Source organism: Medicago truncatula, chromosome 3, assembly GCF_003473485.1.
Source record: "Medicago truncatula cultivar Jemalong A17 chromosome 3, MtrunA17r5.0-ANR, whole genome shotgun sequence".
NCBI lineage: Eukaryota > Viridiplantae > Streptophyta > Magnoliopsida > Fabales > Fabaceae > Medicago > Medicago truncatula.
This window is the reverse complement of record NC_053044.1, coordinates 15,975,025-16,002,410: the sequence shown is the minus strand read 5'-3', so window position 1 is coordinate 16,002,410 and position 27,386 is coordinate 15,975,025. Positions and strand designations below refer to the sequence as shown.

General features: G+C 33.6%; 3 protein-coding genes across 3 annotated transcripts; all 3 read right to left on the bottom strand.

Moving 5' to 3' along the window:
- Positions 1-2,311: 2,311 nt before the first annotated feature.
- LOC112420109 (mucin-7-like) lies at positions 2,312-4,002 on the bottom strand. The gene is made up of 2 exons (XM_024778747.1): positions 3,871-4,002; positions 2,312-2,887 (listed from the first exon to the last, which is right to left on the bottom strand). The coding sequence occupies exons 1-2, from the start codon at positions 4,000-4,002 to the stop codon at positions 2,312-2,314; spliced, it is 708 nt and encodes a 235-aa protein (XP_024634515.1).
- Positions 4,003-4,318: 316 nt separating this feature from the next.
- LOC112420108 (uncharacterized) lies at positions 4,319-5,551 on the bottom strand. The gene is made up of 2 exons (XM_024778744.1): positions 5,303-5,551; positions 4,319-5,260 (listed from the first exon to the last, which is right to left on the bottom strand). Exons 1-2 carry the CDS (start codon positions 5,549-5,551, stop codon positions 4,319-4,321), a joined length of 1,191 nt encoding a protein of 396 aa, XP_024634512.1.
- A 15,289-nt stretch (positions 5,552-20,840) lies between these two features.
- On the bottom strand, positions 20,841-24,358 carry LOC11407914 (cysteine proteinase inhibitor). Its single transcript, XM_003599662.4, has 3 exons — positions 24,190-24,358; positions 22,502-22,709; positions 20,841-21,131 (listed from the first exon to the last, which is right to left on the bottom strand). The coding sequence occupies exons 1-2, from the start codon at positions 24,289-24,291 to the stop codon at positions 22,515-22,517; spliced, it is 297 nt and encodes a 98-aa protein (XP_003599710.2). The 5' UTR covers positions 24,292-24,358; the 3' UTR covers positions 20,841-21,131; positions 22,502-22,514.
- Positions 24,359-27,386: the final 3,028 nt, after the last annotated feature.

The following is a 27,386-nucleotide window of genomic DNA, read 5'->3' as shown; positions in this document are numbered from 1 at the left end:
ATAGATGAGACAATGATTTTTTTAGAATTTTATTTAGTTAAAAATGTCAAAATACATCTATATCATATCTATCTATACTATATATAAAGAAAAAGAAATGATATTTATACAACTATTTCGTGACAATTTTTGTCTATCTTATACTCACATTATGTTTTTACTTACTCTCTTTACTGCTTTGTTTCCATGTCAATGTCTACTTTTATGATTGTCCCAAAAATTGTCAAACAAATGGTTATTCAAATAACACACCTCATAAAGAAAATTGTCCATTTTGGGAAGATTTTGGGCTGACTTTTTTGCTATTCCAATTATACCATTAAACAATTTTTTTTTGTGGTGTCCGGGATTCGAACCTCAGACCTTGCATATATTATGCATTATGCCTACTAACTGAGTTAAGTTCACGGGGATAAACAAATTTTCTTATAATAATGCTATATTGTTGGCGTTACTAAAAAATATAAGAATTTTTATTATATTAGCTATAATATTGTTGTCATTGAAAATGATAAATATTGTTTGTTGAGTTTGTTATATAATATATAATATCGTTTGTAATTTACACGCAAATTTCTATAAAATATCGTTGATAATCTACACGCGTATTAACACAATAAAAAGAGCGGAAAGACGGGTACGTGAGTGCCGTCTTTTCGCTAGTTATATATAAAGAAAATAGCAACTTTTGGCTGACTTTTCCTCTTCCAAAATTACCCTTAACATTCAATGCAAATAACATATATAACAAATAGATAAGAGTAAATTCAAATATTAAAACAAAATGTATAAGTCTAATTTTTTTCCTTATCATTAAAGAATAAATAATGGATGAGAGCGAATTCAAATATTAAAAAAGTGTAACAAACACAAAATTTATTTTTTGTCACCACACAAAATATATCAAGTAACAAACACGATTTGAGTATATGACGAATTTTTTTCATTTATCCTTAAAAAAAGTAAAACAAACTCGATCAAGTATATGTTGTTATAAATATAATCAAGGTTTAATTGCACTTTTGGCCCTCTATCTTTCCAAAAGTTGCGATCTTGGCCCCCTAACTAATTAAAATACAAAACAGCCCCCTATGTATTGGATCTTTGGCCGTTTTGGCCCTCAAGATCAATTTTGACTTGGTCTTCGCTGACGTGCCACCCACATCACTTAAGTGAGGTGCCACGTGTAATTTTTTTTTCTTTTTTTAATTCATGGTAGCATTTTTAAATTAGAAAAAATTAAAAAAAAAAAAAAGGAAAAAAGAAAGTCAAGTCACGTGCCCCAAAATCTACAACGGTAAGAAATTAGGGTTTAAAAATCCCCAATTTCCAAAATCTGCAAATCGACCTCAATCCACCTTCTTCTTCAACCTCAAAATTAAGTTTGATTTCCTCCTTCTTATTCTCCAATCATTGTCCTTGTTTCTTTCTTCTTAAATCGATTTCGATTTCGTTATGGCCTTCTATTTGTTCATCTGACTTGCATAACTACACAAGAAGCTCAGTTTTTGCTGGAAATCAAAAATGGTTGAATATTCATCTTCATCGGTTAGTGGTTTGTTATTGTGGTGTTGATTCACCATTGGTGACTTCTTGGACTTATGAGAATCCAGGGAAGAGGTTTCACGGTTGTGGGAGGTATTTTGTCAAAAGAAAATGCAATTTTTTTAGGTGGTATGATCCTGAGGTACCTGATAGGCAGAAGAAAATAATTCGAGAACTGTTGAGGAAGAATGATGAATTGAAGAAGAAAGAAAGAAGTTTTGTAATTGCCATAGTTGTGTTAGGAATGATGTTGTTCATGTTTGGCCTTTTAGATCTAGGGTTAGCTATGAAACAAGGTTGAATGTTGTTCGGATGTTAAGTTCGAAGTTGTTTTTTATTGTAAGAAGATGAATGATGTTGAATGTTTGTAACCTTTGATTTCAGCAAGTTAATGAAAATGTTTGTAACCATTGATTTTGGCAAGTTAATGAAAAATGTTTGTGGTTATGAACTTATGAACATATACAAGATAACGATATGAAAATATGATATGGAGGACAGAATATAACACATAACAAAAAGTTTGATATTAAGTTGCAAAATAAAATATCCAAAAGAAGACTTAAGTTACAACCAACCATGTTTGAATACTAATAGGTTCCAAAATAACACAACTTAAACTAATGTGTTCCAAAATAACACATGACATCAAGTTTCAATACTTAACTATTACTACCCAAAATAATATGCCAACAAAAGAGTACTTAAATTGCATTACAACCCAAAATATAGAATAAGTTTCCACATGCATATCAAATAGGTGGCACTACTTCTTGTTTACTGACTGTTGTGTTCCAATAGGCTCCATTTCATCAGACTTTCTCTTCAGACCAATGTTCCTGCACTTCTTAGGCACCATGAGTATGTTTTCCCCCACTATTTGTGGCTTTACAATTGGCATATAGTTGATTTGCACAGAGTTGATCAAAATCTTCTTTGGGACAATTTTGGTGATAGTGTTACTTGTAGTTGGCACATTGTTGCTTGCAAGTGGTTTGTTGATGACAGTGTTCAAAGTAGTTGATGGTGGTCGAATCTTGGTTGCAGCAGGTGGTCCACTTGTTGTGGATGCATAAGTTGGTGCAGTCTTGGTTGCAGATGGTGCTCCAGTCTTCTTTCTAGCAGGTGGTCCAGTCTTGGTTGCAGCAGGTGGTGGTACAATGGTGCTTGCAGCTGGTGGTGCCGTTGTGTTTCCAGGTGATGCTTCAGTTGTGGTTGCTGCTGTTGGTGCAGTTGCGGTTGCAGTTGGTGGCCCAGCCTTTTTGCTTGGTCCTTTCTTCTTAGCTGACGCTTTCTTCTTGGGTGCAGGTGGTGCTTGAGGTTGCTGCACAGTTGGATTGGTCTGAAGTAGGCATAATACAAGTTAAATACATATTATAGTTGCATATTTTACACTACAATATAACACATTACAGTTTGTACCTGATTCCCCCTGGTGCAAGCATCTTGTCACTAGCTTGTTTACCATAGCATGTCCTAGCATTATGACCAAGCTCACCACACCTTCCACACTTGAGACTGTGTTGGTTTCTTTTGGGCAAAAAGTTACTACTACTAGCACCAGATTGAGAATGTTTCACCTTCTCATCATTACCTTTCTTTCTTTGTTTTTTGGGCCTACGTGGTGCGCTTCTAACATATGGTGGCAAGATAGGTGGAAGATCAACTTGTGGCCATCATTTTGGTCCATTAGTAGGCAGTATGAGGTTGTCATAAGTATCAAAAAAAGTAGATTTCCTATATAATTTCAAGTTAAATTGTAAGCCCTTTCTGATGTACTTTATAAACTAAAATAAAGTAAAAGCTAGACAGTAAGTGTACTAACCGGTACCAATGAGCCACATAGTCATCTGGATTTTTCTGACTATACCATATAGATCCCATTTCCTGTAGGCACATGAATTTTCTCCAAGATTCACAGCATATGAGTCGGTGCCATTATAAACTAGTCCCTCCGGTCCTATTTACAAGAGAAAGTTGATTTTTTAGATACATTGAATAATATATGTATCTAGTCAAGAACCTAAACCAAATACATAAATTATTTAATGTATCTAAAAAGTAAATTGTCTCTTGTAAATAGGACCGGAGGGAGTATAAATCTAGCATAACCCCTATCTCTACTCCAATTTGGAGACCAGCCCTCAGCTTCCTTCTTACACTTATCCAACAACTTGTTAATCATTGGACAAATTTCACAATCATTGGACACTTATCTAAGTTTTACTATCCTATTTACATTTTCAGCCCATCAACAAGAGATATAACAACATGCTCTCTTATATCAACTATTGCACTATTAAATGTCTCACACATGTTGTTTACTTGTAGATCACAACAAGTGTAAGTACTAAACCCAGCCCTTGACCAAGTACCTACATCATGCTCACTTCTCTCCTTCCAAGCAGCTTCATTAATGTTCTTCAAATTCTCCATTGCCTTGTTAAATTCAACCATTGTAGTACACCTAGCAGCTTCCACATTGCCTCCTTCAAATGCTCACCTGGATGTCTCTTCTTAAAGTTCTCATACAGATGCTTAACACACAATTTATGCTCATGAGCATCGGGAATTGATGCAATTGTGTTTACAAGTCCCTTCAAATAAATAAAAAAATATTAAAGCATAAATAAATAACGACAACTATAATTAACTTAATCTTAAATTTGTTAAATAAACAACAATTGCATAGCTTTTGCTGGTCTGATATGAAAGATTATTTTTTTGCATCAATGCCATTCAAGTCAGCCAATAACAGTTCAAGAAACGAGTCTCATGCTTCCTTTGTTTCAGCTTCTACTACTGCAAATGCAATTGGTAACATTTGATTGTTTCCATCTTTCTCAATTGCTGCTAATAAGTGTCCCCCATCTCTTCCTTTCAGAAAACACCCATCTAGACTAATTAATGGCCTACAAGTAGTTGCAAATGCCCTCTTGCATGCATAAAAACACACATATATTCTTTGGAAAACTGGCCCAACATCACTATCAGCACACTTAATCTTCACACTGCTATTAGGATTGCTCCTCAACAATTCCTTAGCATAGTTTTTCAAATGCACATATTGCTCATCTATGGCACCATGGATAAGTTCCAAAGCCTTCTTCTTAGTCCTATATAACTGATAGCTACTTAACATCACCCCCCATCTTTCTTTACAAGCGTCCTTCAATGCTTTTATCCTCATATGAGGTGTTAGTTTCAGGAGTGGTATCAACTTCTTAGCCAACAAAGAAGTTCTAATCAATCTAGTTCTCCCACCGTAATGACACTTATCGTCAGGGTAATAAGTAGTTAAAACAAAGTATGTTTTAGGTGGAGCCTTGCTAAACCTCATGTAAAATGGAAAACCCTCAACACACTTAACCACAACCCTCTTCCTCTCACTTTTCTTAACATAAATATTTTTCCTTTGTTGCAAAGCAAACTCTCTCCCAGATGTCCTAATTAGTTTAGCCCTTGAGAATACTTGTCCCTTTACAAAAATAATTTCAATAGACAATTTGAACTTATGTAATTTTGGCTTACCAGGGTCAGTATCCTCATCAGAAGAGCAGATGCTATCTAAATCAGATGAATCTCCATTCTCATCATCAAAATCTTCAAGTCTTGTTGCATCAGGATTCTTTGAACTTTCAAAAGCCACCAAAGCTTGAACATCTGAAGTAACCACAAGTTCAGGATTTATTAGTTGGTCAGGCAACACATCTGTCTAGTCAAAGCACTCATCATAGTCACTATCATTCGGAGACACCCCATCAACACTATCACTTTCAGATTCATCACCTTCAACTGCTACAAACTCAAGATCTGTTCCACTTTCAGATTCAAAAGGGGAATATGAATGTTCCTCATCCTCATATCTTGCATCAAGATCAACTAGATCAAAATGTTCCAAGTAAAAAGTCACACTCTCCTCAGCCTTATACTCAGTTATGAACATTACCACATCCCCATTAGTTTTAATTTCTCTAAGACCATCTTTGACTTGTCCTCCAGCCATAGCATACCAGACAGTATAGTCCCCCTTTACACCTATCTCTCTCACCAGCTTGTCCAAGTCAATTAGGTTAACTTCCTCTAAGTCTCACAAGCCCCTATACTCATAAGTATCACCCCTTTTATATTCCAAGTTAGGATCCCCACTAAAGTAACCATTGTATCTATACCTTATCTTCAGTGGGTGGTCCTCAGTAGCCCTGCAAGCAATATAATATTAGCTAAGTTAAAAAAGCCCTTAAATGACATTATTATTATATTAAATAGACTCACCAACCTTACCAAAATCAGTAGTATAAGTGCAATAGTATGTGTACAAGAGTATTTCTACAAAGTATGTGTACAACGTAGAAAGTTTTTCTACAGTACAAGAATACTTATACTATATCATGTGCAAAGTATTTCTACAGTACAACAGTATTTATACAAAGCATATGTACAAAGTATTTCTACCCTAAATTCAAGCAATGTAACACCCCGTTTTCCCGACTTAAAAATTTCATTTAAGTAATCAGAGTATTCAACATGTAAACGGAATGCTACACTTCATAAAATCATAAATAAGTTAATTAACTAATTTATCCTTCAACATATTAATTCAAACTTTGCAGCGGATTAAATTCATTAACATAAAAAGTCTTGGCACGAAGGCCTCATCAAAACATCTCATAAAAATCCGATTAACAACTTAATCATGTAAATTTATAAACAATACGTAAGGAATAGAAAAGCATGCAACTAAGTTTCCATCCCGTTACGTATCAGAGCACCTAAACGACTCAGTGAGGGATAGCCACTCACGACAGCAAAAACACAGCAGCCTACTCTCGATCACCTGCAAGTTACTCATACGAAGAGCAACATTTTCAAGCAGAAGGGGTGAGATTCACAATCAATAATAATAATATATAATTCATCAAATGCATCTAACAACTTAAACTCCATCAATTAGTAATAATAATTCTTTTAACGACTCCTAAACCATATCATGTACTCATCATATCAACAGTCATAACTCGATATCATAAACAATCATCATAACAACATCATTTAACTTCATAATCAACATCTTAATCATAATCATATAACATCATACTCATAATTCGTATACAACATGACAACTTCATAATCAATGACATAAACAACGTAACAACATCATATTCATAGTTCATATACAACATAACAACATCATTAATTCCTATTAACATTCTCCACCAAGCACCTTATTAACAACTCATGAATAGAGGACAACTTAGCAACTATGCGTAACATCATCATTTCATAATAATAATTATTCATCAAACATTCCATTAGCAATTCATGAATATAAGACAACTTATCAACTTAACATAACCATCATCAAGTACATTTAACGACTCATAGATAACATCACATAATCATCATCACAACATTCATAATCATCATCATGTAACATCATAACAACCTCATATTCAACACCATAAACAGTCATCATAACATCGTAATCAATATCATAAACATCTTCTCATAATAATATAAACGACACAACATAATCATCACATCATAACAATATAAACAACTACATATATTCAACAATAATGTTCTTACTTCTTTAACTTTAGTAACACTTGCTAATTCAACCATCAACGACGACAACAACTTAATCAACAACGACAACAACAAATCTCTCAAGAACAACGACAGCTACAATTATCCAATATATGTATATATTTCATAATCAACAATATCATCAATAATAGATATCTAATTCATCAATTAAATCTAACACTCTGTCATAATAATAATTCATCAATTATAGTATAGCATCATTAGCAACTTCAACATCCAACAGTAATAAAAACAGTAAACAACGACTCATGCAACAACCCGACTTCACCTCTAAGACTCATGCAGGACATGACAACTCTACTAAGACTCCTCAACAAATGCAACTATGCATGTGGTACCATAACAGAGCCGAAGCCCTCATCTTTATAGAATGGTTAAAGCATTCTTTTATCAGGACATGAGTCCTCATCATAACATCGTTTTGAACAACATAGTGTTCCATCGTTTTGAACGACAAAGCGTTCCAGGACCGAAGTCCTCATCGTTTTTATGCTTATGCAACTGACTCCACTTGTGTATATCTGCATACAACTCAACGACAAATGCATATGTACTTATATGACTCACCACCCCTTAATGCAACTGACTCCACTTGTGTATATCTACATACAACTCAACAACATCAACGACAACCACCACTCATCAATGCATATATGTAAATATGACTTCACCTCGACAATCCAATTAATAATACTTCAACCTTTGAAAAGAATTCAGCAACATGTATAATTTATTTAAATATAAATATAATCACAGTCAACAATAATCCATCATAATTGATCCAACGATTCCAGAAAATACACAATTAATCATCTCCAAATTCACTAAACTCAACAATGGCAACATAGGCAGCACATAAACATCTCAAGATATAACAATATCAAATGATAATCAATATCAACTTAAACATCTTAATTGCACTCATATTACTTCTAGTTTTGAGCCTTGGAATTATCCCACAAGTTTTGGATTAACTTGGAAAATGTTTTGCTGAATTTTCATAAAATTTCCCTAAGATCTACTTGGAGTATTTTTATCATAACTCCTAAACCAAAAATCATTTTAGAGTCAAACCAAAGCCATTGGAAAGCTAACAAAATTATCTACAACTTTCATGTTTACACCAAAGGCCAATTCAAAACAGAAACGTGTGAAAAAGACACAAGAACGCAAAATAAGAAATGCTGTAAAGAGGAACTTCGCTTAAGCGAACGAGTCTTCGCTTAAGCGAACGACTTACAGTAGCTGTTCGCTTACAGCTCGCTTCCGGCTCGCTTAAGCGAACAGTCATCGTTTCTGCATAATTTTTCACGGGTTTAAACCATTTTTCACCCCAAAACTCCCAATTTTGATCTCCCAATGCCCAAACATGTTTCCAAAGATTGTTTATAGGTTCATTATACAATTAGGCATCTAAAGGAACATAAAACACGCATCAACAACAACAAATACAGATCACTCCACCATCATACAAATCTTCATCAATTCATCCAATCAATCATAATTTCAATCAATTTATGATCACAACAACAGTATAGATTAAGTTTTCATTCTAAACATTACATTACAACAGAATTAACATGATCAATACCCATTCCTCTCAGAATCATCATCAAACCCTAACCCTCAATTTATTTTCTAAAACTATGCAATTAGGTCAATTTTCAGAAATTATAGATTATGATTATTGAGAGATAGTCTCACCCTTACCTTAATTTTGCAGAATGATTACACAGCACAATCGGTTCCTAAGCCCTCCTCTCTTGTTCTTGCTCTTCTTCTCCCTTTTCTCCCAAAAGCTAGTTTTCTTACGTTAAAACATTCTGACTGTTTTTCTTTCTTTTTCTAACTTCCAAACTATAACTTCCCTATTTCATTAAACTCCCTTAATTTTTATTAAATCCTAATTAACTCCCTAATTTCTAAAATAATAATAATTTCCACTTATTCTATTAAATAATGAAAATAACCATTTAATAAAATACACCACACCACAAAATCAACATAAATCATTTAAAATCATATAAAAGACTTTAAATCAACTAAAAATAATTAAATAACAATTAGGGCGTTACAAGCAACATACATCATATAATCACAACAACCAAAAAAGACGACCCTAGTTACAATATTATATGCAGCAGACATCACACAACAACCAAAACAGACAACCCTATATTCAAGCAAAGACAAAAACGAATCTTACTTTGAGGCATTCTTGTCAGGAAACTTCTTCTCTTGTCGACGAGCAGATTTTTCACCAGTGTCCTTTCCATTCAAGCATTTATCCACCCACTTCATCTTCTTTGAAAATAGTAACACAAACCCTAGATCCGGAACTCTAAATAGTAACACAAACTTAACCGAAATTAGGAACTCAAACAATCGTACCCTAGTTATCTGGTTTTCATGTCAATCGTTTTTTGGAAATGGAGAAGAAGAGAGATTTTCGAGGCTTGGAGAAGAATGGTGAGAAGTGAAGCCTTCAGTTTTAGTTTTGATTATGTTAGACGTTTTTAATTACATCCTTATTGTCAATGTTTTTAATTACATCCTTATAGTCTCACAACATGTCTGAATCGATTCAGATGAGTCTCTGACTTAGCTTGAATCGATTCACTATGATCATGAATCGATTCATGCTGGTATCGTGTCACTTGCTTTTGAGTCGTTTCAACTATCTCTCTGTTTCTATATGAATTGATTCAAATGTGATATGAATCGATTCAAACCTTCATTTGGGTTGCGTGAGTCGTTTCAAATATTTTCTGACTTGCATCAATGTTCATACTTTCTCTCTTCTTGGGATTGTCGCTCTCAGTGTCTGAATCGATTCAGTATATAATTGAATCGATTCAATCATTTAATTTTGTGCGAAAATTTGGTACTTTCACTCATTACTATATATACACTTCTCTCCTAAACTCCAAAGGTATTGAATCGTTTGCATCTATTCTCTCTAGGTCTCAAAAACTCTTTTCTCATACATTCTTCAAGATTAAACACTTTTTCTTAGAATCACTTTGTCTTTGAGTGTGTAGATTCTCTAGGGTGCTAATATGGATTGTAAGTTGGTTCTCTCAAGAAGATTGATTGGGCTTAATCAAGGCTTCGAAGGAATTGAATAATCTCATTCCACCTCCAAAGGGCTTGGGGGTCTTTCTAACCGTTCTTGATATCGAAGGGGGTTCATTTACCGGACGTAGCATTGAAGACTCGAGTGAAGAGATCGAAGGACTGCACGAGTAATGCAAGGATCCGAAGATTCAAGGAGCACCAAATTCAAGGGGTACTTGAAGTTTGGGGGAGCTTTATTTTACATAGGAGTTGAAGAATTAGGGCTTTAATTTGAAGGAACTCTTGTAAACATTGTAATCAACTTTTCATACATAGTGGATGACCTTGGTGAAGGCGTACTTCATCAAGTAGAGTAGACGTACCCCTTAGCGAGGACGAACAAGGGGAAACTACTATAAACATCAGTGTTGATCTCTCTCTCTCTTTCTCTCTCTCTCTCTCTCTCTCTCTACTTTTGTTATAGCACTTGATTATTTGTATAATTGATTAGTGAATTGTTAGTTTTGATCTAAGTAGTATTTTCTCAACAAATTAATCTAAATCCTTTGATTTAGGTTAAAACAATTTCACTTGGATCAATTAATTGCAATACCAATTCAATTATCCAAATTCATGTGTTTTGTGTTTTTAATTGATACTTAGGTTTATTGTCATACAGGTTTGGTTTGAAATTGTGAATTGTTTTGTATCTTGTTTAAGGATTGTTAATAATTGATTGTGTACAAAATATTTGTATCGTGAATCTCTCAATTCTAAGATAAAATCTTATTCCACATATATTTGATATTTGTTATATCATTGGTTGTGATTGTTCAAGCAAATTTCAAATAGTCAATTTCAATAAAACTTGCTTTTGGAAATTTCATCGTGATGGTCTGCGGATTATCTCAATCAATTTGGTTTTGTTGGTGGTAATTGTTCTAAGACGCCTCAATCCATTTTGCATCTAATTTGGTATGATGTTGTTTGGAAATTTGGAAAGAAAGAAAGAACAGGATCTTTAATGGCAATGAATGCTCGTCTCATCAGCTGGTGGACAAGATTAAGTCTCTTTCTTTTGTGTGGTTGAAGGCGAAAATCCCTAATCTCTCTTTCAACTATCACGCTTGGTGGCTTAGTCCGTTCACTATGATGAGAATTGACTAATGTTTCTTTTTTTCTTTCTCTTTTTTTTTGTTTCGATTTCGCTGTTTTGTTACTTTAATTCTTTCCTAGTACACCTTGTGCTAGGGAGAATCTTTTGATTGAGTAATATATATATATATATATATATATATATATATATATTCCATTTTAGCCTTTTAAAAAAAAAAAATACACACATGTTAAGGTGGTAAATAGCTTTAAAACATAGGCTCTACATTTTCATCAAAAACTAGCAGGACACCCGTGCACGGACACAAGAGGCTGCGTGTTGCGCTGCGTTTTAGAGATATGACGTAATTATGCTAAATTTTAATTTAAATAATGTTAAATGATATAATCAAAGAGGAATATGAAATGTAGGGATTGAGTAGTTCAATTGATTTGAGCTAAAAAATTTAATAAGTAAGGAGTTAAAAATTCAATGTTCAGATACTAACAAGAAGAAAATTAACATAACAATTAATATATTAACACTTGTCGTTAAAAAAAGAGGAATATGAAATTTATAATAATAAACTTTTGAAACTCGATACCCGTGCATACAAACAAGATCACATCTCCTTTTTTTAGAGTAGGTCGCAATCCACTTGGATTGACCTCGTGGTGTTGGCATGAGACCTTGAGGTGTGCTCCTCCATTTTCTAAGTCGCAATTGTGTTAAATTCAAATAATCTTTCTATATTATAAAAAACTTGCTATTTTTTGAAAATGTATATTTAATGATATTTTTACATATAAATATTAAATATATAAATATAAAATTTCAAAATTGGTTACCGGTGAATACATCGAAGCTCTTTTTTGTAGTAAATTTAAATAAATTTCCAATATTATAAAAAATTTGATATATTTTTGAAATTAACATTTATTGACATTTTTAAAGAGAAATAGTATGAAATTTACAACTACAAAATTTTGGAAGTTGGTACTCGTGCATACAAACAAGGTTACGGAGTGATAGTAGATGGAGAAGATCTTAACTCTTTTTAGGTAGGTCGCTACGTGGATTTACACACACATGAATTCTAGGAGAATGAATAACATATAATTTAGGACACATAAATTTTGATATAATGACATAATTTAGGATGGAGGAATATATATACTACCTCCGTTCATAATTATAGGATCCTTTTGAAAAAATAACGGGAATTAAGATAATGGATATTTGTATTAAATATGTTTGTAATTAGTATTGTTTTTACAATTTTATCTTTTAAGAGAGAGATGATTTATGTTTTCAACATGTTATTTATTGCTAATTGAAGAAAAAAATGTATAATTAATAGAGGCAAATGTAAAGAAATAATTAATGTAGTTGGAAATAGCAAATGGGTCTTATAAAAAGGGACAAAAAAAATTATCAAAAGGGTCTTATAATTAGGGACGGAGGTAATATATTTTTTTTGTGTCCGGTATTTGAACCCTCAGACCTTGTATATATCATTCATTGTTCTTAGAGCTAAGCTCACGGGGATTGGAGTATATATTATCTACCAAAAAAAGTACTACATAAAAGAAAAAACAAATTACTAGTATAAATTAACATTTTCGCTTTAAAACACGGGCTATATTTTTCATCAAAAAAGATGGATGGTCCAGTACTGAAAGAAACAACCAAAAACCACCACACATGCTTAGGGGAAAGGAAGAAACAAGAGCAAACGAGAAAGTCAAGCAAAATGGTTCTCTACTTTCTTGATCAATAACATAACATTCAAAGTTTCATCAACAGAGAATTAAGGACTATTTTCAAAAGAAATAGGGACATTTGAATGATTAATATTTTTAGGTCTTCCACTTCAAAATAATATTTAAGTTAACCCAAGTAGCCATCAGCGGATGAACTAGTAGATGTTGGATATGCTTTCTCCACATTGTCCATATCCCACTTATTGGTCCACCAATTAATTATTACTTCTCCATATTCCATCTTCAAACCATGAATTATACCTTTATCACCATGTTTTGACCTAGCATAACCGAATACTAGTGGCATCATTGTCCATAAAGCTTCAGTTATTTCCTTCCTTAGATCATTTTTTTCATCTAGACCATACAATTTATACAGCTCCGAATAAGCAGGAGGACACTTTCTTACTAAATCAACACCTTCTAGAATCAACTCAATCCTCTCTTTATAGAAATAATTAACTTCCTTACCTGTTGCAAGCTTCCCCCAATCACTAAATGTAGCCTCAAATACCAAAAATCTTTGCACCGGCGGCGGGGACGCATCGATGGTCAGAGCTAGCTTTGATGCCAACATATTAGTCCTCCCAAGCACCTGTGCAAGCCAGTATGTTTGTGCTAGTCCAAATGGATGTGCAGCAATTCTACAAAGTGCTTCTTTCTGTTTAAGAATCTCATTCTGCATTGTCTTTGTTGTAATAGAATCCAAGGTATTAAGCCATGAAGTACAAATACGATTCATAATCGGATCGTTATTACAGAATGTGTGATCCTTATTGAGGTGAAATAGCCCAAACAGACCAATAATATTCAAGCAAATCATGTTCGTCGGCTTTCCGGAACACATCTCCTTCTCCCAAGCTAAACAAGCCCTAACATTCTCTTGCTTCGCAAAAGAATCAGTCCAGCAATACTCTTTCATCATTCTTGAAGTTGGATGAGGCATAATACCACAACCTACCCCATAAGCTCTTGTCCATGCTGCCAATTTTGAGCCGGCGCATGGAACAAGATTCAACGCAGCAAGTTGTTGCATACTGTATTCATTTATCTTCAAACTCACCCGATCCATATCGACATCGTTAAGATTCCTCCAAGCAACATCAGTGACAGACATGTTATCAGCATTTAAAATGCCCATATCACGTACATCAAAGTTCATTTCAGCATTTTTACTAACAAACATGTAAACATTATCAACAACACTCTTTGGATCAGCCTCTCCAACAGCAGGACCTATACCCCAGTCAGCAAACAGAGTTGTCCCAGGTGTAGAGTCGAATCTTGCTATTTCAGCACATACAGTTGCAGCAGAAGTGTTTTGCTGCATCAGTTCTTTCATCCGATCATATGGCATTCGTGTTATTTGCCAATATCGTGTGATCAGCTCAGGACGCGGATTAACACGAACTATAGCAGGTGTGACAGGATTAATTCCTAGCCCAGAAGGAATCATGAGCCACTGATCAGAGTTCAGGTACTCAACTTCAACCATTTGTGTCAATCAAAGGAAAATATAATTTGTTTTTGGCTTTATCACTTTTGGAGGATTGGATGGAAGACTGGTGCAAAAGAAGGTTAAATAAATAGGCATGATTACAGAGACATGAAGGATCAATATTGCAGTTAAAGATTGTGCAAACCCCAAAACAAGAGGAAGGAAGTGTAATGATTTATGTATTAAATGAGAAGGATAATTAATGGGTGAAAATCTGATGGAATTCCAAGAACAAAAACAGCGCATGAGTAATGGTTGTGGTTGATACAATTCATCTTGACATTTGAAGTTATAAAATTACCACCGTTAACGAGGATTTTGTGAGGCAATGTGAAAAATCTTGGAAGTTGAAGAAGCCAAGTAAAATGGATTCACAAATTAGACCGGAGTAGAGTAGCCTAATTACTACTTTTGGTCCGTTTAAGTCTAATGTACTATTAGAAGCAAAATTGAAGACACATTTTAAGATCTGAAAAAAAATAAAAAATAAATACACTCTCCGATTACTATTATAAACAAAACTTTGTATTTAAGGTTAATTTATTTAATGATGTATGTGGTCTATAATAAAGACCATATACATCATTAAATGAATAAATCTAAAATGTAAAATTTTACTTATAATATTGACCAAAGAATGTATACCATAATCTAAAAAATGAAAAATTGTTTATAATTGAGACATGAGGGAGTGGAGGAAATATTAATTTCATACAAATAAAAAAACTTTTTCTCTTCAAAATTAATCTGACACACCCGGGTGGCCTTGTGCCCTTGTATAGAATTGTCAAATGGGAAATACTAACATGATGTGCCCTTGTATACTAATTCTAATTAATACTATTTTTATCATTTTCAATTTAATATATTCTACTTTGCATTTATGATAGTGGAGAATGTACCAGTACTTAACAAGAGCACTTAAAATTATTTTTCTCTCTCCTTTAATTATACATTTTTCTTAATATGTGTAAAATGAGCAAATGACTCAGTTAATCTAGGACAGAGGGAGTGTAGGTAGTGACGGGTTGGTCGGTGGGGGTGACGGTCATGTGGTGTGGAGGGGGCGATGTGTGGTACGGATATGTGTGATCTATTTCAGACGGTTGTACGTGTGGCATCATCTTTTTCATTCATGATTAATCATCCTTCAACGAACTTCCAGATCGTTTTTCGTCGTAAGCATTGTGGTGGTTCGCGCCGGTGGCCGTGGTGCTTCAGATTTTACTCTTTTTGGTGGAAGACCCCCCGAGGTCACTCTGTGTTCGTTTATTTTATTATGATTGTTATGGACTCGGATTTGGTGTCGGAACGGTTGGCAGACGAAAGCTTTATAAGGGGTAGGCTGGTGTTGTTTATGTCAGGAGGAGGGTGTTTGTTGGGGGTGTTTTTCCGTTTGGAGGCAACTTCTGTTACTCGTGTCTGTATCCGTCGTCACTAGCTCTTGTTTGTGTTTGTTGGGATTGTTAAGGTTAGGGTGTTTGGAGGAAGCGAGTCTCGTTTGAAATGAGTCTTCTCCTTTTGATTTGTTCGTTGTTTGCACTATCGCATATCATGTCATTTGCCATTCTTTTTGTGTGCTGATTTCCGATGGGCCGGTTACTTTTGCTTCGAGATCGGGAGTCGGTATCTAGCTGCAATCTTGTTTCGCGCGTTTTGGTGTTTCTCTGGTGTACCGAAGGTGAGGGGTGCCCTTTTTTTTGTGCTAAAGTCTGGTGGGCCGATCACTTTTGATTCAAGATCGGGAGTCAGTTCTTTGGTTTCGAGGTTGGATTTGGGCTTTTTATTGTTTCTTTCGATGGATCGGAGGTCGAGAGATGGTGGAAGTTGAATGATCTTTCGGGGATGAGCTTGTTGGATGTGGCTCAGCTTTGGTGTTAAGGTTTAAGAGTTTGTTTTTAAGGGGGTGTTTTTCCTTTGGGGGTGGTAGCGGCGATGGATGGTATTAGATATCGTTTTTACAATGGTCGCTTTCGTGAAGGGGTCTGTTTTAGGTGGATTTTGATGGGTGTTGTCTTTATAGGGTGTTTTTAGGGTGTTCCGCCTATGTACGGCGCCTTTAGTTTGTATTCTCAATTTCACTGATATTTGTTCGTCTTGAGCCTGGTTGTTTATTAATATTTGCTGATTCAAAAAAAAAAAATTGGGACGGAGGGAGTACTCCATTTGTCCTTTATTATAAGTCTCTTTAACTAATTTCCCACGTATTAAGAAAAGTTGATAGTGTAATTAATGTGACAAGTTTGTGTATGAATTTTATTAAATTATCCTTCGTTAATATGTATATTTAATTTGACTTTTCATATTTTAATACAAGTTGATAGTACTAATCAGGGATATGTATTGAAGAAGAAGAAAGTAAGAAATACACCTACTAATTTGTATTAATTAGGAGTAAAATATAAATTATAAATTGGAAATTGTGACAATTTATTTCTCAACAAGTTGAAAGTTAAATTTTTTCAATAAATACTTGTTATTTTTAAAATCTTAAACATGTGCCTTTAGTTACTCCGTAGTTTGGATTTTGAAAATGTTTTACTTTAGATGTTGTTTACATTTTATGTTTAACTAACTCAATTGTGAAAGCACCCTAGTCAATTCATAATCACAGGTCCTCTTCTTTAGTGTCCTATGATAACAAATGTTAAATTGTGTGTAGAAGTTTATTTGGATTCAAGCCTTGTTAAAAATGTGTTTTTGAGTCATATGATACGATTCAAATTTATACTGATTCATATCATTCCTTGTCTCAGGTTCTATTGGTATTTTTATGATATTATGTTTTTCTTGAAATCTTTGATACAATTCAATTGAGCCCCATGTAACATGATTTTGGCTTGGTTTATGCGTATCAATATTCTTTGAATCCTATCAAACTTTATATGGGTTTAATGATACGATTCAAAATCTAGCCTTTGCAAGTTTGAATCGATTCAAACTTCATCTGAAAATTATATGATACGATTCAATGTTCTTGTGATTCGTATCAATCTTCATGCTTTCCACATTGTGAACATCATTTTACACTATTTGAATCATATCATGCTTTTTATGATTTGATTCAAGCATGTTGTAGAGTGTGAGGTCTAGATTGTTAGGGTGCTACATAACTTGTAAGATTTGTTTCTCTCAAGGGTCTTGGTGGTTGTACTTACAGTGAGTACAATATCTAAAACTAGGGTTTAGAACTGCTTAGGTGATACCTTGAGAATGCTCTCAAGAGGGGTATTTATAGCCCTTCATGGGCTTGTATTTCCGTGACTTAAGCCCCAAGCAATTTGGGCCTTAAGTCATTTTACATCGTTCTGGAGGTTTCTAGAAGCTTGTTGAGGTGGTGCCCATAAGGGATCGCGCCTAGGCTTCATGAGCCCTTATGGAAGGCACCTGAGCCCTTATGGAGGGCATTGTGCCCTCAAGGATAGATTAACGGTCCACACCCCCCCCCCCCCCAAGCACGAGTCTTGGGGCAAGGCGAAGCGGTGAATTTGTAAGGTTGATGGTCTAGTGGTGGATCAAGGACCTGAAGAAAAGAAGACACTTTTCACCTCGAAAAGGGGTTTTGTGGGTTGCTCCTCAACTACTTAAGGTTCAAGGGGATCAAAGGTTTAACATACCAAAGACGAATTCTTAGAGTAGAAGTTCAAAGGATTGCATGGAAGCTTGATGTTCGAAGACCTTGTGGGTGTCCAATATCAAGAGGTCTTGAAGATTGAATCTTGTGTGATTGCTTATCAAATAAGATTGGAGAATCAAATGAATTTTTGTAATCATAGACTTGTAAACATTTTTCATCATAGTGGAAGACCGTGATAACGATGTTTTCTATCACGAGGATGTACCCCTAGCGAGGACAAAATAGGAGAACCTCTATAAATCTCAGTTTGGTTTGAGATTGTTTAGTTTTGTGATTTGAATGTGTGTATTGTTTGTTGAATTGTATTATAAGATTCAATAATGAACTTCTCATTCTTATTTGAATTTTTTTCTTTACATTGCTTTTTTCATGTCATCATATTCAAGCACAATCCGACAATCATAATCGTATTTTAACTCAAGCTTTATTTTAACTCATTATAATAAAGCTCTTATTTTTCATGGTGAAAATTATGACTATTAGAAATAATGTATGATTGTTCACATTCAATCGGTCGACATAGATGTTTGGGATGTCATTGCCAATAGGCGTTTTGAACTGCAAGTAAATGTTAACGGTGTCAAGCAGAACAAGCACAAGGCCGATTTGGACGAATGATGATAAGGAAAAGGTTCAACACAATTTCAAAGCGAGAAATATACTCATTTCCACCCTAGGTGTAAACGAGTACCACTAGGTAGGGTTGGGAATAGGCCAAGCTGGCCTACAGGGGCCTACGGCCTGGCTTGTTTTGGCCTGGCCTGGCCTGACTTGTTTAGTAGATAGGCTTAGGCTTAGGCTTTTTAAAAGCCTGTTTAGTTAAATAGGTCAGGCTTAGGCTTCCAGAAAAGCCTGTTAAGTCTAATAGGCTGGCCTATTAATACTTATTTATTAAAAAATATTTTTTATATTAAAATAATTGCATACATTAAAAATATAAATACTCCCTCCGTCCCATAATATAAGCAAAAAAAACTCATTTTCTTTGTCCCAAAATATAAGCAAAAAAGACAAACTTTTATCTTATTTAATCTTGTTTTTTTAAAAAATCTTTTTTCCAAGAAAAACTTTTCTTTATTCTCATAAAATTAAATGCAAATTACATTCAATTTTCTCTCTCTTTCATTTTTTCCATAACCAATAGTCAATGAAAATTGTTTTTACATCTTCCTATAAATTTTTTTCCAAAGAAAACACAAAAAATTATACTCCAAATTCTTATGTTTTAGTTTTCTAAATAAGTGTGATTTTTTTTTTTTTTTTGCTTATAATTTGGAACGGAGGGAGTATCTTTTTCTCTATCTATTAGTCCCTAAATAGGCTTTAATCTAGTTAAAATTTACTTGTAGTTAAATAGGCTTTTAAGTAGGCTTTAAGACATGTTTAGCTTATTTAGTATGCCAAATGAACTATTTGATGGCCTTAATATAAAGTAGGTCTGTAAGTAGGCTTGCAGGCCAGTCTAGGCTTTTAAATAGGTCAGGTCAGGCCAAGAAAAACGGCCTATAATAGGCCACAGGACAGACTCAGGCTTGTAAATTTTTTCGTAGGTCAGGCTCAGGCCTATCTAAACCTGGCCTGACCTGGCCTATTCCCACCCATACCACTCGGTTTCACATTGTAAGACCTCTAAAGCAATGGGTGACGCCTTAGAAACGCTCCAGGAGGACATCGAGGACGTCAAACAATAAAAAATCAACACCCTTATCCAACAATATGCGTTATTTTACATGGAAGATGGTGAAACTATCTCCTCCATGCAAATGAGATTCACTCACATTGTGAACAAATTACAAAAGGTAATTAAAAAAAGTAGTAGCACTAAATATGATAAAACTAGTTAACATTGTGTCTACATTCATGTATGATAAAACTAGCACTAAATATGATAGTAGCATTAAATATGATAAAACTACAACAAGGTTGGTGGCGTCACACAAGATTTCAACACATATGTAATTGTTCTACATTCTCAAATTCGTTGGTGACATTTTTTAGAGAATGTTGCCTTTTGTCTTGATCTAAGTGATGATATTGCCATCACAATGAGCTTATACGCCACGCCATTTTTATAATCGTGTTGCCGACAAATGAGGAAGAAGATGATGTTTGTGATAAAGTGTGACAAGAGAAAGAGGAAAGAGCCATTGTTGTGAGAAACAAAGATTTTTAAATAAGAACCAATCTTGAACGTTAAATAATTGAATGATAGTGATGGCCTAACTTTACTCCCCAAAGCAAGATGCTCACTTTAGATGAATAATATCTCAAATAAAATTATCAATATTATTGGGTATATGTTACTCCCTCCCTCCCTCCCGCAATAGATGACCTGTTTGAAAATGTGCAATTTTGACCTAACTTACTAATATACAAAGATAAATAATATCATATAAGATGTCGTTAGATTCGTCTCGATGAATATTTTTCAAAATATCAAATTTTCATAATTTTTTTCAATATATTATTCAAGATATTTAAACTCAAAATTACGCATTGGTATGCGTAACTGGATCAACTGTGTCATGTATTAAGGGACGGAGGGAGTAATGATTAATAATAATATTTAAATGACAACTTTCTTTTTTATCTTTTTATTAGTCAACAATAAAAAAGAAAGTAGCTATAAAATAGTTGTATAAATATCATTTTTCATTGTTAATTAGCACAACTTCGAAGTTGAATGTTGTATTGGGTTGTCAATAATGCTCATACACACACACACACAAGGAGAGTGTTATATGATACAGTCACAGTCATGAAACTAATTTGATTCATATATAATTTGTGATGAAACTAAAATTCCAACACTCGTGACAAGTAAAAGCAATGGTTTAGATTTATTCCATACATAACATGATCCTTAGGCTTTTCACCTTCGAGACATGCTGGGCAGTGGGCACATAATTTTTATTCTTTAGTCACCTGAAAAATCAATGCAGAAGTATTCACTAATCATTAATAATGGTCCCTTATATAGTATAATTTGTATTGAAAAGTGCAAATTTTTAACTTTTAAAATATAGAATACACAATTTCCAAGGAATCATTTCCTCTTATAATTCCTTAACCAGAGGCACCGATTAACATTTCCCTTAATAATATTAGTAAAACTAGGGACATACGATACATGTCAAGTTAGATAATTTAACAGAATGGAATAAATCTGAAAAGATAATGTTGATTGGTGCTAAAAGCATTTTATATGTCTTGCACCAAAAACACAATTATTCTATCTATCTCCTTTACTCTTTCTCTTCACCAATAACAAAAGTTTATTCGTAAAAAAACATATTCTCCTTTTCACTTTTTTTCTTTCTCTCCACCATATTATACTCTTTGAACGAACAACATTCATTTGGGAAGGATAATGTATTCTAAAGCATAAAGTGAGTATTGTTTTGCTGTTATGTTAATGGTTAAAAAACAAAAGCAATATCCTAAAGCATACAATAATTATAAAAACAGTACTCCTTATTGGCAGCAAAACCTTGTTACCAGCATGAGTACAAGTAAAGAAACCAAGAGCATCCGAGAAGAGGAAAACATTGCAGATGTCTTTCTTTTTTAACATGAATTGATACTTTAATATAAGATTTTCACATGACCTTAATTTAATCTGGAATATTTGTAATAAATCACTCTTCATAGACACCAAATACGTAAAGCCCAACAAAGATTTCTGAATGTCTAGTCTAGAAGAGAAATATATAAACACAGTTTCTCACAACAAGATCATGTTTGGTTATACAATACCTCAGTTCGGAAAAGGTGCAGAGGAAAAGTAATTATAAGACCATTCTCCCCTATCTTAATGCTACAAATACCTACAGAAATTTCATGTTTTCTTTTTCACTTCCAAATGCTATAAAAATCATGCAAAGATAAAATTTATCTTTCTTAATAGGGGCAAAAAAACAGCGAGTCTGATCAAAGAATGAATTTAAAAAATTTCTAATTTCCTGTACATTTGGTAGTAACTAATTACACACCATTAAAACCCAATTTTGTTCTGGTTTCACCGAGGAACGACAAAATGAAAGAACATTATCATTCATCAAACTCAAGCACATTAATTGATAAATAAGCCCATTACTAAACCTGAAACTGATCTAAAACATCATGTTCTAATTCCCTTAACCCATTTCTTCCCCTAATCATTCAAAACCCATTTTTTCATTCATCTGTCCACAAAAACTAGCAAGTAACATTGAAGATTTGCATTCATTATAACTTCATAAACCCTTCATATTTAAAACAACAGACAGGAGGAGTTATGCAATGTAATAAAATACCTAGTTAAGCGCTTTACTGCGCAGGCGCATCTTCGACGAGCTTGAACTCTTGAACCTCCTTGAAGTTCATCCAAGACTTTTCCCAAACCTTGGCTTCATAAACCTTTTTATTCACCCCATCTTTTACCTCTAAAGTGATGTGGTGTATGGTACCAGCAACCACTTGCTCTTTAGCACTTATCACCCTTGAAAATTCCAGAAGTGCATTCTGCATAACCATCATCAACTAAATAAAAATGATAAAAAAAACACACCAAAAAACTAAAGAAATTTGCAATTGAAGTCTATACACTACAAAATGAACAAAATAAATAAATAAACGGCTTTGGCTTTTGGTAAGAGACGGTCCAGGTCATGTAGTACTGAAAAAGTGAAGTTACATTCAAGGCCTCTTAGTATGAATCTAGCAGTCAAATTTGCTGTAATTTGTGTATAAAGTTTACGATGCGAGGACTAATTTGAAAGCTGAAATGAATATTTAAGAACCTCAAAAACCAATTTTAGTATTTCTTAAAATAAAATACAACTATACAAACCAACACTATATTGTTTCAATGGAACAGACTCATATTCCTTAAACAAGATCACGGGAACGAACCTTTCTAATAAATTTTTTTGAGAGATCTCATTGAAGGTCCTCTAGACCAATCGATAGATTCAACAATTGCTTATTGCTTGCAGAGCGAACAGGTTTTGACCGAGTAAACCACCAAATTAGTCCTTGACATTGCAGGACACTCTTAAATAGGTCCTTGACTTTATGAATATTTCAAAAAGGTATGCGACTCTCAAATTTTACTCATACTAGTCATTTTAAAGAACATGATAAGGAATAAATTGATAGAAAGTGGATAAACTTAACGACCTAATTAAGAGCAAGTTTTTAAAATATAGAGACTTAATTGAAAATAAGTGGTTAAATATATGGACCAACTTGACATTTTAATAGAGTCGGAAGCGTTTTGACATGCTACTCATAATCTCAAGGATCTACTTTGGTGGTCAATTTTTATTTTTTTTGTCAAGTAACCTAATGACTAGAAAGTCACATTTTTCTCAAGATGAATAAGTGGGGTGTCTAAGTTTCGAACCTCAACCCTGTTTATATTATGCTTTGTCATTGCTATGCATTGTCCTACTGACTGAACTCTAAACTCACCGGAAGGGTTAACTCAATTTTTCCCAAAAGTAAAAACTACTACATAAAAAAATCAAAAATAAAAAAATGAGTGGAGACACAATTGGTCTCTCATAATTTTGTCAAAATAAAAAGGGGGCTTTTTTAGTGTTCCCTTGAGCATGGCTTGATATTGCGGTACATGAATTCTCCACTTAGAGGTGAATATCCAGCGACTAAGCTTGATAAAAAAAAAATTGGGTTTTGAGAAAATTGTGAAGAACCAAATCAAATATTTACTAAAAAATTTACAAGATGAAAGATCTAATCTATGAAGCACGGATTAGGCGTGTCTCGGTGTCGGATACAGACACGACACGGACCCTTGTAATTACACTAAATTATGTGATTTTTTTCAAATTATTAGCTGTGTCGGCGTGTCAGTGTCGTGTCCGGTGTCCGTATCCGTATCCGTGCTTCATAGTCTAATACAAAATCATGCGTATTTGAAACAAAAGCGATCATCGGCATGACGCAATAAAAAATTAACATAAAGAGAAAGAAAAGAAACCTGTTTTTTGTTGTGTTCTTCAACAGCAAAGCGAGCGAGACCATCGATCGCAAGACTGTTCTGGTTTCCTGAAACATCGCGAACTCCACCAACCGTTGCCATTCTTCTTCTCCTTTTCTTTCTGTAACTTCTTTCTCTATTTGGATATGTTCCGTTATGGAAAGAGAGGGTCATGTATGTGCCTCCTTTTATACCGTTTCTTCATTTTTCTATTTTTACTTTACTTTTTTTTTTTTTTTTAACAAATCTTTTTGGCTAAATTACACAAAAAGTCTTTTAATTTATTTAATTGTAACAATTTGATTTTTAAGTTTTTTTTTACCACTTAGGTCATTTATGTTATTTAAATGTAATATTTGGAGAATTGTAGATCTTATAAATATGAGTTGCTCGACGTTTAAAAATTACAATTAAATAACTTAAAAAACATAAATGGTACAGGGAAAAAAAAAACTTAAAAAGACTAGCTTGTTTGGTGGATTCTAGGTGAGGGTCCAATTAAGTCCCTCATCGGTGGACCACGAAAAAAACACCGTTAGATTAAATACATGGTTCAAATTTATTCGAATTAAAAATGGAAACATATACAACTACTCACATTCAATCCTATCCTTTAATGGTTACACCCTATGTACTTACACCATGAAACTATCTGCAGAATGTGAAGGAAACAAAATTACCCTTGCTCGTAAAGGAAACAATGTATATGAAAAATGTATATGCAGAATGTTTAACGCCCACACGTAAATGAATTTATTCATTTAATCATATTCGTGATCTTCCCTAAAAAAAATCATATACGTGATCTTTGTTGCAAATAAGGGATATGCACTTGAATTGCATTTGAATTCACGTAATAGAAAGATAGAGATCAGGGCCATTGCACACTTGATTTGTTCATATTATGGAATTAATTTAACTCATCAAATTTTGAACTGGATTAACATAACTGATTAATTGCAACAAATTGTGAATTGGACTAACCTAAATGAAATTAAAATAGGAATATGAATTAAAATAGGAATATGATGCAAATAAATAGGTGAAGAAAATGGTTTCAGTTTGAAAGTGAGAGGAAGAGGGAGACAAAGGACGAGAAGAATGAAGGGGAGAGGAAGACGAAGGAAAATGGACAAATAGGAGAGGAAGACAAAGGATAATAGTTGAAAATTTAAAAAGGAATTAAGGGTGTTTATGTCAATTCCGGGTGTAACCACAAATACTAAGGGTGTAACATAGGCTGAGGATAAGATTAAATGTGAGTAGCCGTATATGTTTCCATTTTTAATTTAAATAAATCTGATCCATCTATTTCATCTAGTGGCGTTTTTTTCGTGGTCCACCGGGGAGGGATTTAATTGGACCCTCACCCTAGAATCCACCAGCTTGTTTATGGTTAAATAATTTAAAAGATATAAGTGGAATGAAAATAATTGGGTTAAATATGTTTTTCGTCCTTAAGAATATACAAAATTTTCGTTTTAGTCCCTCTAAAATTTTCTTTCAACTTTTGATCCATATAAAATTTTCAATCATTATTTTTGATCCCTATTTTTAAGTTATTTTTTTTTAATGAAATTGTGCATAAATGTGTATAATCCTGTAAAAATCTTTCCCAAAAAAATTAGAATTTTTTAACAAAACATAAATTTAATATGAATTTTTAACCATAAAAAATGTAAAAATTCATGGTTTGTTAAAAAAATTCTATTTTTTTTTGGAAGATTCTTATAATATTATGAATTTTTTTGCAAAATTTTATTCAAAAATATGAATTTTACTTTAAAGGAGGGACCAAAAGTGAAGATGGAAAATTTTTGAGGGACTAAAAGTTGAAGGAAAATTTTTGAGTGACTAAAACAAAAAATCAGTATATTTATAACAACCAAAAACATATTTAACCCAAAATAATTTAAAGAGTAAATTGCATTAACCTCCCTTGAGGTTTCACTAAAGAACACTAACACCCCTCTATTTTATAAAAAAAACACTTACTTCCCCTTTAAGTGAACACCGTTAAAATACTGTTAATTAGAAAATCACAATTTAAAATTTGCTTCAGGAGTTCCTAACTGATCTAATCAAATCAATTAGGGAAATATATAGGCTTAATTGCATAAAGTGTCCCCTAAATAATATTCAGTTTACATCTTGGTCCCATAACTCGTAAAGTCAACGTTTTGGTCCCTCTTGTTTTGCTCAGTTAGTCAAAAAAGTCCATGACCGTCAACTTTAACCCCAAATATCTGTGGTGGACCAACCTTAAGAGTGGTTCACCATAGATCCTATTAATTATTTTAATTTAAACTGTTTGATCTATATTTTAAAATGAGGACTGTTGGATAATGAAGGTCCATTGTATCGTATCGTGAGTCGACAACAACTGATTTTTCTTCCCTTTCTTCATCTTCTTCATTCCTCTTCTTCATCATCTTCATCAAATCTTCATCAACACTATCATCATCTTCATCATTTTTCCATAAAAATCCTAAAACATCAAGCATCATCAACAACAACAATATCATCAACACCATTGATTTCTAACTATAAGAATCTGAAGAAAAAAAATCAAACAACCTCACAAAAAAAAAAATTAAACCAAGGATTTTTCTCAGAGTAACTCATCTCTTTCTATCTGTCCAATCATTGCAAAAACAACACACACCAAGGGTTTTTCTTTTCAATCAAACCATGTTTTCATCTTAATTAACTTCAATTTTAAATTTAATTGAAAGGAATTAATTAGGGGTAGTGTGAATCAATTTCAATCTGCAACAATCTTCAACTTTCTAGATACCTCCATTTTAAAGCTGCAGTTGGGAATTCTTGAAGACACGTGCAGTGTGAAAGTGAAATCGTTCAAGGCAAAATTCCTCCCGGCAGCCCTTCCGTTCTCATTCTCTCTTCTTCGCTATGTAATCTCGAGATTTGTCATCGTCTTCTCCTTCCTCAACCACCAATCGCGACGCTCCTTCTGTCAGCTCTGATTTTTTACTCAAATTTGAGGGTTTTTGTTGTTGGTGATGATTCAAATCGAAAGATTAGAAGGGATTTAGGTTTCTGGGATTTTTTTTTTCTTCTGGAATTTGAACACGATGAAAAGATGATGAAGATATGAGGAAGAAGAACAGGGAAGATGATGAAAAGTGAAAAAATTAGGTGCTGATGGTTCACTATATGTATAATGGACATGCAAT